The sequence below is a fragment of the Parambassis ranga genome, chromosome 4, assembly GCF_900634625.1.
Source record: "Parambassis ranga chromosome 4, fParRan2.1, whole genome shotgun sequence".
Lineage (NCBI taxonomy): Eukaryota > Metazoa > Chordata > Actinopteri > Ambassidae > Parambassis > Parambassis ranga.
Genome location: NC_041025.1, coordinates 17106895 through 17119443, shown reverse-complemented (window position 1 = coordinate 17119443; position 12549 = coordinate 17106895). Strand labels below are relative to the sequence as shown.

Sequence of the window (12549 nt, the reverse complement as noted above, 5' to 3'; positions counted from 1 at the left end):
TTAAAGTAAATGTCTCCGTGTCTTAGTTGAACTTGGCGGTTATGCAACAGATTGGTGTTTTGTTACAATGGTTTGGGCTTCACACCAGACTGCTGTGGGAGAAAACATCTGACCCACTGAAGGACAGATGGAGTCATGACAACAATCACACATACAAGCTTAATAAGCTGGAAAGTGAGTTTCTTTTGTCTTGGCCTTGAACAATGGGTGTGACACTGTCTGATTAACTGTGGAAATTAAAGAATTTGACCCCTCAGTTGTTGCTAACTAATGTCACTCAGTGGACATAAAGGTTGGTCATTAGCTGAGTGTGCTGATTAAATTTCACCAAATTTAATCAGAACCTTGTGCTTGAATGGAATGAAAATATATTTTGCTTAACTGGGCAGTGTGTTGACAGGAACTATAGAAATAACATGAAAATGAACTCATTTTAGCTGACCTCTTGTCCTCTTGCTGGTTTGGAGAGCTGCTGCAGATCAGGCTAAAACATTAGATTCTGCCTCCCGTCATCATCACGTCACCACATCTGTTCGAATGTCTTGCCAGCCATTTTTTTTAAATGTCTGACATTTAAAGCCCTCTGTACTCCACCTCCTCAGCTGTGTGCCTGCCAACACGTCCGACTGCCTCCTGCCCAGTGTCTCAAAAGACAAATATTTGCCTGCAATGTCGACAGCAGTAACAGTTGATGAGATCATCAGGTCCACTGAGTCCGTCACTCCTGTGGTGAGACCGACTGGTGCTCCTCTGCTTAAGTTACTGCCAGGTTTGACCTGAAGAATTATATATTTACACCTGCTTCATTGACATGGTGATATGTAAATGACGGTGTTCATTCATCTAGGTGGTTTTAATCCCAGAGATTGAAGCAAGGCGATGATCACATGTTGTCATTTGTTGATGAATTTACCAGAAATCTCAGCGGGATTCTCTTCAGATTTGTGGGATCACATTATAGTAGATGTGCTGCTCCTCTTGCCAGCATTCAACCTATGTGTCTGTGGCTGTGACCAATCCACTTCCTGTGAGGTACTGCTGGAGGTTTATAGTGAAGACTCCAAAGAGTCTAAAGACAACTTCCCATTTGGTTCAGACCAATTTAAAGCCTACACTCAGCCACCCTGACCTCAACCCAGTTGTGTGTGCAGATTTCTAGAATTTTGGCATTTTGGCTACCTTGGTTTTATGGAGCCAGAAATAACCATTAATAGATAAGAAGGCGGAGCTATAAGATTCAGAAGGCGGAGCTATAAGATTCAAATACATACGACCGAAGCTGCTTTTTCCATGATGTGCTCTTGGTACACTCTTTCATTTTGGGTTTTTTTCTGAATACTTGGAACGAACCTTGTCTGGCCCTTTGAAGGTGGAAGGGCCCATCCTGCCAAGAAGGTATCCTTTAAGAAACAGCTGTGTTAGCCAACTTATCAAACACAAACTACACAAACCTGCAAACATTATTGACCATAAACTCCTTGGGGGACTGTTCACAGGAGTAATAAAGCAAGCAGGCTCATTTTCTCATAGGCTTGTGTACTGCAGAATGTAAAGGAAGCAGGTTCAAGGCTTTTCAGACACAAAGCTACATCCTCTTATGAAATATAACATGATTTCACATTAATGTCTGATAGGTGTCCAGCCTTTTCTCATCTTCTGCCTGATAGCGATCCGTTTTGTTGGTTTTGTGGTCAGTGTTGACCTTCTGATGACTGGTGTTGCACCATCTCATCTTTAAAAACATTTTTGTCATAATAATTATTTAATCAAAAAAAACTTTTTTCGCCAAAAGTTTTATTGAATTTCGTTTTCTACATGTATTAGTTGTAGTTTGTTCTGGTAAGAAATATATTCACATTGAGTCTGTGTGTTTGTTGAGCCTGTAAACAATTAACATGCCTTCGGAGTGCACATACACTGTTCTGTATGCCACACACCGTATATACCACACTCTGTGTGTTTAGGTGTTCCCTCACACATGCACATTCATTCATATACCCACTGCTTACTTCACACACAGACACATGTGATGCAACATTCTCTCCTTTATCTCTCTCGCTGCAACCCACACATACTGTACATGCACATGCACATAGTTCATGTCATTTTTAAATCCTCGGCAGGCCATGTGCCTGGAAGGAGGAGACAGGCAGAGTGAGCCATAGAGGGACAGAGGGAGGGAGGGAGGGAGTGTGCCTCAGGAGAAGAGGGAGAGTTCAGCTCTCAACTCCTCAATGTGGATTTGAAACCAGCCCCCTTCACACTCAGCTCCCATTGAGCCCTCACTGCATGAAACAGCAGCATGTTGCTGAGGAAATGACTCTTTAAAAGCACTTTCTGCTTTGATCCCTTTTCCTTTCTTCACCACTCTCCTTTACTTTGGATTGGAGTCATGCCTCTGAGACACAGCGAGGAGAGCTTTGTCAGCGCCTCAGTGGAAATCTGGTGCGATGTGAAGGGAGAGGAGAGAGGAGCGGAGAAGCAGCCGAAGGAGGACAATTAGTGGAGAGCAGAGCAGCAGACAGACAAACAGGAGAGCAGACATGAGTTTACCGACTAACTGTGTGTATCTGACCCCCTCGGTCCAGGATCGCTACTTCAAAGTGCGGAATGGGAACGTCTGCGGGTCCCCATGTGCCGTCAACCGGCCCATCGACATCGTGCAGAAACGCAGGCGGTAGGCCAGATGTGGTTTCAATCCAGATGTTGATGCTGCAGAACACTGTTTAATCTTTTAAGGCAATCTTTGCCTGATTCTTTAACCCTTTAACACCACCCTCAATAGTTGATGAAACGCCTGTCAAAGGCATACCCAAATTAAACTACAAGCTGTTTGTGAGCCCTTAGGAGTATGTGCAAAAGCTTGGTCTCATTGTGAAGGTAACACTCTGAAATTTTTATTTTAGCTGTGTGATTTACTGCAATTGCAAATGGTTAACAGTGAGAGAAGTCTAAACACAGAGAAATAAAAAGATTTTGTAGCTCGCCTAAATTTTTTTTGTAAAAAAAGGCTGCTTGACAACTGGAGCATGGTGATGTTGATTAGATGACAATATAGTGACACAGGCTGAAGTCTTACCTATTCCCAGTTAAAAGTAGATAGTAATTGGACAAGAAATGACCATTTGGGACAGGTTTTTCTGTAGGTATTCCCAGGCGCTCTCCAAAAAGTGCCATTTGGAGTCTCCAAATGGACACTTTGGCACCAAAGTGCATAACTCTGGAATGCTTCAACATACAGACATCAATGAGAGCTCTAATGAAAGGTGCCACTTAGAGGAACCTCATTCCATATTCAGATTCACTATTAGTATGATTGAAATAATGTTAGTGAAGCAAAAACACATTGAATGCTCATTATTCTACTGAAACTGAAATTGTGCATCACAAGAAAAGACTCAGAACAAGAGATATGGTCAAAAACAACACCTTTATCTAAACAAATACCCAAACTACTTACAGCAAACTGTTTACATGTTTACAATTCCACAGGTTTCACAGCCACATGTTGTTCTCAGTATGCCACTGTTACAGTCACGGGCTGCTACAAAGCACAGCTAGAAAGCTTGATGGGTGTCTTACTGTCACCAGAGATGTAGACTGGCTTGTGATGTTGTACACTGGGAGTAGGAGGCTGCTCTGGCTCTGGTGCTTGGCTCCCACTCTGTATCTGAATCAGTTTGCCTAAAATGCAAAAAATAAGGTTTTCATTCACAGAACAACTGTATCTGCATTCATTGTTCACCTCACAAATCAATAGTAAAAGTGCACACCACACAGGTAAACAAAATAGAAAAGTGTTTGCCTAAAATGCAAAAAATATATATAAAACAAAATAACTATAGATGTATGTATGGTTGTATGTATATATCAGATATTCATTCACAGAACAACTGTAGCTGTATTCATTGTTCACCTCACAAATCAGTCCTCCACAACTACTTTTGGAGGAATAGTAAAAGCACACACCTCCCCCACACAGGTAAACAGAACAAAGGACCCACACAGGTAAATGAAATAGAACACAGTGTTTGCCTAAAAATGCACAAAATATATATAAAACAAAATAACTATAGATGTATGTATGGTTGTATGTATATATCAGATATTCATTCACAGAACAACTGTAGCTGTATTCATTGTTCACCTCACAAATCAGTCCTCCACAACTACTTTTGGAGGAATAGTAAAAGCGCACACCTCCCCCACACAGGTAAACAAAACAAAGGACACAACACTGTATTCACTAATTCTTTGAAACGTCTACATTCTATTTATAAAACTGCAACATGTATAAAAGTTACACTTACTTGTCATGGACAATATCTTCTCCTTCAATGAACATGTCCTCCTCCACCGAGTCAACAGACGACACATAACTTTGCGCATCCGACACATCCTCGTCAGAAAAGTCGCTTTCCCGTCTCGTACACTCTTCAATAACTTCTTCAACAGTGTAATTCTTCTTTTCCATGCGTTTCGCCATCTCTCTGGTCACTGGAAATACCACTGGAATGGAGATATACGCTCACTCTCACTATTACGCATTTACGCATGGACAGCCGGCATCCATTGTTCATGTTTACGCTTAGGCCTGTAGCCCACCCTCCTTCCACAACCCCTTCATGTGGGACATCCCCGTGACGGAAATCTTATTGGCTATACGTCCATTGCATCAGATTCAGCGTCAAATATAATGGGCTGAAAATACAAGTGTAAGAGTGGGGGGAGGTGCTTCGCTCGATATAGTCGCTCATTGGATTCTTTTGGCTAGGGACAGGCCCTCGATCCTTTTGTATGGTCAAACGAGCTGTCAATCAATAGAGTAGGGAAGTGGCTTTCCAACGAGGTGTAGGTTGTCAACAAAGAGCACAAAATGGCTGCGCCCAGACGGAGATATTGCAGTGAAGACATGAACCGTCCCGTCCTCGGGCCGCGTGTATACAAAAGGTTAACTTTACAATGATGTTAATACCATAAACGAATAGTGTGCGGCAAGCCAATCTATCAATGAATGCATACATTTTACACATATAGGGCTTTTATCTCCTGGCGATGTTCCTATTCTTCACATTACAGCAAATCTTTCCTCCTCTGAGTTTAAAGTGACCGCTTACATTGTGATACTTGATGTAATCTGTACACATTCACATAGAGAGGTCGCTTCTGCAGGCAATAAGAGAAAAAAAGTTCCTAATCCAGATCATATTTAATCCAGCATATCGGTGTGCGTCTAGAAGCAGAAAGGCAGTCTGAGCTCAGACTAACCAAATCACCAGAGTTTTAGTGCTGCTTTGTTAGTGTAATGGTGAGTCAGGCAGAGTGATGTGATTGTTGGAATTTCTGAATCAGTATCTTGTGAATGTGTGTGTGTTTTTGTTTTATAGCAGTCATACAACACGAATTACTGCATAATTTAAAACAATTATTCTTTCTCTACCACCTTAAATACTCACATTTATCTTTGTGCTTGAATTCATGCGTTCCAGAGATTTGCTGTATTTTTCCCCCTTACTTTATAGAGGAGGAAGTTAACATTCATGTTCATGATGCTAGCACACAGTCAGTGTGTCTAAGAGAGCTTCACATGGATTCAGAAAGTCTGTTCGTCCTCTTTCTGCCAGACTGACACTAATATACTGTAACCACCCTCACAGACGTGCCTCGATCGGACCAGATGATACCTGAGAGTGTCTGCTTTCTTACGACCCACAGAAGGAATTACTAATTTTACAGCTAAAGTAATGACGACATGGAGCTTGTTGGGCAGGGGATCAAAGTGTCTTTATAATGTCAACTCACCAATAAAAAAAAAAGAAACCTTCAAAGGCAGACGTCTTTATAGGTCTGATGTATCATCCACATGTGTGTAATAACACAGTCAAAATGAAGTGCGCCCTAGAGTGTAATCATCCAGATCTGTTTAACTTACTGCTTCCACCGTCGTGGTTTTACCATCTAAAGTCAGAGGTTTTACAGCTGCTTTTGGCAAACATATTCTGTTCTTATGATCAAAGAGGAGTCAGAGTCATTGCTGGTTCATTCTTTAGTCTTTAGTATGTTATAGCAACTCCTCACATTCTGTAGTGTTGCATTATATCTCAGCCTTTGGACTCTTATTGATTAATTTGTTGACTTTTAAGTGAAAAGTGAAAAATATTCTCAAATGTCTGAAAAGTAATGAGTTCTCACAGTGGGAGAATATTTAGCAAATAATAAATTACCACAGTGGCTCCAGAATAACTTTTTTTTTTTTTTTTTTACAACAAATGAATCATAACTTGTCAGTTTTTCTCACTTAAACCCTTTCTGGAACAAGATATCTTATATTTTTCCTTTTAACTAACTGGTTTGTTGACTAATGGCTTCTGTACTGTTCTGTGACAGTACTGGGTGTGATTTTTACAGTGTAGATTGATGTAGTGCTTAAATTTAACAGATTACCTCTCTGTCTGTCAAATGCCTCAACATTGTAATCTCTAAATTTCCTTTCATTCGAATAGACTAATCCTGCAGGTCATTATTGTTCTGTTCCTAATCCTCAGTGAAGATGATGAAGTTAGACACTGAGTTACTCATTTCCCCTCTCAACAGAGACCACTCATGTCAACCAGAATCTGACTCACACAGTTCATCATCAGTTGTGTAATAATAACACGATGCTGCAACATTTATTCGCCAGTAATTAAAGACAGGATCAGTCACAAATATGATAATAGTAACTTGAAAGACAACATCTGTTGTTTAATGACTTTGCACTAACAGCTTCTCTTGTGTTGATTAAAATAATAAATCAGAGCTTTAATGTGAATTCTCTGCATGGTGTTGGCAGACATGTTAAAGTCGCAGACATCAGACATGGTTGGTCCCAGCATGTTGGTGACAGTCATGGTGAAATGTCTTGAGTAGGTGATTGCTCTTCTCTGCTCGACACACTCATCTGTTACTGCTTTGAGATCTTCCAGATATGGCTTTGTGAAGGCGTAGTGAGCAGGTCTCCTGTTGTGGTTTTTATGTAGATGTTTTAGTGCTTCAGATTAATGTTTGGTGTCAGTCTTGCTCCTGTTTGGCCATTTTTTTTTGATGAAAACTGTTTTGGTTTCCCTAGTTTCTTCATGTTTCTGTGTTTAATATACACGTCTAATTTATACCTGCATCACAGGAAAAGGGAAGGTTTAGGGAGCAGCTTTGCTAACCCTGATTGTGTGTTGGTGGTCTGAGGTCTGCCCACAGTGAAACAGGGATCTGCAGCTCTTTCTCTGTGTCTCTGTAAAACTGAACCACAGAAAAAAAAAAACGTCACAACCAACGTAAACTGAGTTATTTCTGCAGCTGCTTCAAAGTAAAAGTCTGTTGTTTTTAGTGTGATCCAGCTGCAGGTAGTGGTGAACAGGAAAAGGCAGTTTACTGTTCTGTAAACATGGCAGTGCTAATATAAATGTAGCTGACAGCAGAGGCCAGCTCCTGTTGCATTGTGCACAAGTCGTAATACATACAGTGTGCAGACAAGACAGAAAAAAGCTCAAAATGGACTAATTAATTTAATGCTAGAAGCTTTTGAAGTCAACTAAAAAACTGAAATTCATATTATATCTCATTAGCAGCTTCTCTGTGGCTCAGATCTGTTAAATATCTGATGTTTAATTCAAAGGCCAGCATCTCAGAGGTATCATAAATCCTCCAAGCAGCTATAGACTGATTCCCGGTGCTCTCTGTGTGCAGCCTGTCCCCTCCCAGCAGCTCACAAATGAGGACTAACCTTTGGCAGTACCACAGCAGGCAGGCTGGCCCTGTGGGCCTCAGCCCATGTCAACACACTGCGACGTGACGCACAGCTCACTCTGCACGAGGTCAAAGGTCAAAGCTGCCAGTATGTTGCAACATAATGTAAATAGGGAGTCACATTAGCCCTGACAGGACACTCAGCGCGAGCATGCGTCAGATGTGAGTGGGTTTTTTTTTTCTATCCTGATGTGTTTACATCAGATTCATACCTGTCAGTGGCATATCTTACTGCTTCGTCTGCCAAAAATACGTTTCCACAGTGAATTGTGTGAGAAGTGTTTCCTCTCTGCACTTGGTTATGACATATAGAGACTGACTAATGCAATGTCAGTGGAGATTGCTGCAGCTGTTTCCACTTTGAGTTCGCAACATCATTCCTGGCACGGGCAGTGGACAGTAACTTGGTCACTGCGCTGTCTGAAGTAAAACCACTTATTTGCCAAGCCCACTTTGGAGGCTGGAAATCTTTGGCCTGGTAATAATAAGTGGCCATACATGTTGCATGAATGGTCTATCGTATGCAGTTTTTTCCCCTCAGTCCAGATATTGATGTTGCCCTGTGATGACGTGATGATGCTATAAATCCATCCAGTTTTCCTCTCTGTCTGGATCTTGACTTAGACCAGCACTGAAGACCTGCCACATGCTTTTTTTTAAAAAAAAAAATAAGACATTACAACATAACACTCAGCGCTCAACTCCAATTTTTGTACTAATTCTGACCCGAGCTGAGGACTGACAGGAAGTATTGACGAGACAATGGCTGTTCCCTGGACCTGGTCCCAAATCATTTCCAATTCGCAGTTAACGCCTCAGCCCTGTGAACCACAGGACGCCTCTGCTCTGAGTCTCTGGAGTTGCTCGTCTCCGTTCCTACAACAAACACGTCTCAGCAGAAATCCCACTGCGTCCACAGACTGGGCCAGCTGGTTTCTTTTTGGCGTGTCTCATAGCGTCCTTTGTGTCCTGGTCTCTCATTTGGTGGAAAAACATAACTGCAGTGAGCGGAGCGCTGGGCCGGGAATAATTGCAGGCCTGCGAGCTGGTCGATCGGCATGGCAGCGACAGCCATGAAACCACAACTGACGTCAGCAGACAAGTGTGACTGTGTGTGTTTCTGTGCGTACTTGAATATCACTGCTACAATAGTAGACCGAGTGTTATCCTGACATCTGTGACTCTAGGAATGATGACCAGACACACTCTCAACAAAGAGGCTCTGTTCCATTATTTTCCTGCAGGATCAGGACAATAGTGTTTGCTGATGGACTTTTAACGAATGAGGAACTCAGGCATCCACATGCAGCCTGCTCCTGCGCAGTGTGTCACAGGTGAACTCCATCACCTACATAGGCTTAAGGGCTCCGCCTACACAGCGGGAGGCCAGGTAGGGAAAGGACTTATTATGACTTACGAAAAAACAACCTAACTGAAATTCATACTGCCGCTCTCACGGTTTCACATTTTTGATGCAATGAGAAATGTGAATTCATAGGACATCTCAAATTACCAAGTGTTGTCTCTTTTGTTGTCCAGTCTCTCTTTATGTAAAGACAATGAACTATTGAGATGTGTATGAATGTTTTTATTTGCTGCATGTAGGAAATGAATACATGTGTAAATGCAGGATTTTATGCTGATATGTGTGTTGTTAATGTTGTGGCTGGTACCCTGTCTGCTTGATCTTTATTATGATTTTCATTTTTTTTTTATTTTATTTGTTATTTTTTCTGTTTAATTTTACTCAGTAAGTAGCTGTTGTCATTGATGATATGACTCTTAGCCCAAAAAGCAGTTAAGACACAAAAAGCTAGAAAGTCTCTTCCCCTTATTGTCTCCATCTTTTTGCATCCTGCTGATCTGCGATGTGATTGGCTGCTCCTGGTTTGCCCCTGGCTAATTAGAGGAGGAAGTGGCATACTCCTGCCTCACCACCGGGCTCAATCACTGTATACTGAAAGGCGCCAATTACAGTCGTATGAACATGATTAGAGGAGGACTCGGTATGGCCTGTTGCTGGGGAAGGACAGTTTGTGTGAGGGTGTGTGTGTGTGTGTGTGTGTGCCCTGAACCAGCATGTCCAGTTGCGCACCAGTGTGATGTAAGGTTGTTCGATTTTCAGGTCGATGCTGGAGCCAAATCTAGATCTCTACTGCTGGGGCTGTAATCACACACTGCCTCGGTGTGTGTGTGTGTGTTGTGGTTCCAGCCCAGTGTGTTACCCTCCTAACCAGTTTCTAATGATATTAATGCTGATCAGCCACTGTATGGATTTCTGCCCAGCTGGACGGACAGAGCTAATCACTGAACATAGACTGCATGATCAATACCCGTCCGGAGGAGTGAATCAACTTTTGTTGATTGTTCTCCAAAAGTTTAACCACTTCAGCTCCACAGCAGTTACATTCATATCTAAAGGGGGCCATTGTTTATGTAAGTCAGACTGGTCTAAACCAGAATTAAAGGTAGCTCTGGTCATCCTCACAAAAAACTTCATTTTCTGAATATGGATTTATGCATGTTTTGGATACAAAACAACCTAAAGCTGAAGCTCAATTACCCCAGCTGCTCAAATATTAAACAAAATCAAACAAAAATACATTCTCATACTTTAACTCATCACATCACAATACTTGGTCAGTTCCCTTTCCTTTACCTCTGTGCTGTATGTGATGCCTGTGCTTTATTTTATCAAAATAATGTTGAGACTGATAATAAGCAGTGATTTTTCTCATCCACATTTTTACACTCCTGATCGTTCCTACATTCACCCTACAGCTGCCTTCTTTGTAAAAGCATTCCATTGTGTTTTCATCTGAACTCCATCTTAATCTTGGTACAGGGCCAGACTTAAAACTGTCTCCACAACCTGCATGTGCTTGTAATCAGAGCCGTGTAATTCAACCTTCACTATCAATCATCCTTGTAGATGTAGATTTAGACCAGATTCTGCTCTCAAATGTTCCATCCTTATATCAAAGAGTTGATACATCTATGTCTCTGACACACAGTCAGATGTAGATGAAGCGCATTATGTTTTGGCCATCACCATTTCTCACACTTTCTTGTTTTCCTTTCTCAAAACAAACAGAGATCTGCTGTTTTAAAGTCTTTCCTCTTCCCTGTAGGTCAGAGGTGATATAGAAAAATAATAAACACAGCAGCTGGCTTTACTCGCTGCAACCTTCTCCTCCCCTTGGCTATTTTTAGAGAGACATGAGCTGCTCTGAGATCAGGTGTTAAGAGTGCCTGCCCTGTTTGGACAGTGATCCACACTGGCTTGGTCATGTGAATGTGGCAGGGCAGTACACTTTTATACTAATATGTAAGAGTATATTCTGACGTCTTTGTTTCTGCTGTACATTATGTATAAAATACAAGAATAATTTACACAAGATTGAGTTCAGTTATCTCCATTTTTTTGTGATAAAAATAAGGGGCACCGATGATCTTGTTGGCTACAGTCACTATGCGCAGGAGACACCGCAGGCTCCAAACCACACAGTGATACAGCCAGTGATGATGCTCTCAATGGTGCCCCAGTAAAAGGAGCATAGATAGGAGGTGGGACATGTGCTCCCTTCAGTTTGAGGAGGAAGTAGAAGTGTTTGTGAGCTTTCTTGGCCAGCCGTGTTGTGTTTGTGGTTAAGGAGAGGTCCACAGAGATGTGCACTTTCAGGAACTGCTTCAGGAAAGTGCTGCTCACCCTCTCCATTGCAGCACCACTGATGGTCAGTGGGGGGTGCTGTGGAGGCCTTCTCCTGCAGTCAATAACAATTTCTTTGGTCTTCCCCAGATTGAGAAAGGGATTGTTATCTTGGCACCGCTGGACCAGTTGGCACATCTCGCTCCTGTAGTTTGCCTCATCATTGTTGGTGATGAGGCCCACCGCAGTCGGGACATACGCAAACTTGACGATGTTGTTGTAGCTGGGCACCCAGTCATGTGTCAGCAGGGCGAGAGCAGGGGGCTGAGCACACACCCTTGTGGGGCACCTGTGTTCAGCATGATGGTCTTGGAGGTGTTGCTGCCAGCCCATACATTTTGTGGCCTCTCTGATGAGAAGTCTAGCACCCAGTTACACAGAGGGTGTAGAGTCCCATGTGTCCCATTTTGTGTATGAGCTGCTGATTCAGAGTCGACATCCTGCAACGTTACCTCCTTTAGCTGTGGGTGTGTGTTTTTTAGTGTCACAACAATGAAGAGTGCTCTGATGAGTTGAACTTTGCCTTGTGTAGTGCATCAAGTTTTTCAGGTTAGAAAACATTGAAATAAACTAAAATTGCATCAGCAGTTATTTTTTGTCAATAGACTTGCAGATATGCACTAAAATGTTGCTGATGTGTAAATAATGGATTTAATATTCGATAGTGTTCCAAAGAGGCATGTTTGCTTAATGTGCAGCAGTGTGTTTGTCATTCAGACTTAAGCAAAAGATTAATCTCTGTGCTGTCATGATAACACACACACACACACACACACACACACAACGGCAGTGACACACACAAAGATCTGTTTGGCTGGATGAGGGGAAACAGGTTGTTTTTCTGCTTCTTTCAGATGAAATCTACAGAAGACTTAAGGTGTAACACAAACTCTCTCTCTCTCACACAGACACTGCACAGTTTTCTGTCTTTGTGAGGACATTATTAGGTCCTAAACTTTAACTGAACCAAGTTCCCTGTTCTGTGTTCCTCCTCTGCTCCTCACCTCCTGTCTCCTTCCTGGTATGGTGGTTGAGGCCCCACGGCCAATTCCCACGCT

General features: G+C 42.2%; 1 protein-coding gene across 15 annotated transcripts in view; it reads left to right on the top strand.

The window, feature by feature from the left end:
- Positions 1–12549, top strand: part of pde4cb (phosphodiesterase 4C, cAMP-specific b) — a 76571-nt gene that overhangs the window by 46904 nt on the left and 17118 nt on the right. For 2 of the 15 annotated variants that reach the window (XM_028404654.1, XM_028404649.1), the window contains exon 1: positions 2253–2677. The exons of 12 other annotated variants lie outside the window; for them this stretch is intronic. In XM_028404654.1, coding sequence (XP_028260455.1) covers positions 2544–2677 — 134 coding nt within the window. In that variant the 5' untranslated portion in view covers positions 2253–2543. Of the gene's footprint in view, positions 1–2252; positions 2678–9092; positions 9173–12549 lie in introns of those variants that run through there. One more of the 15 variants, XM_028404657.1, reaches the window with a different exon arrangement.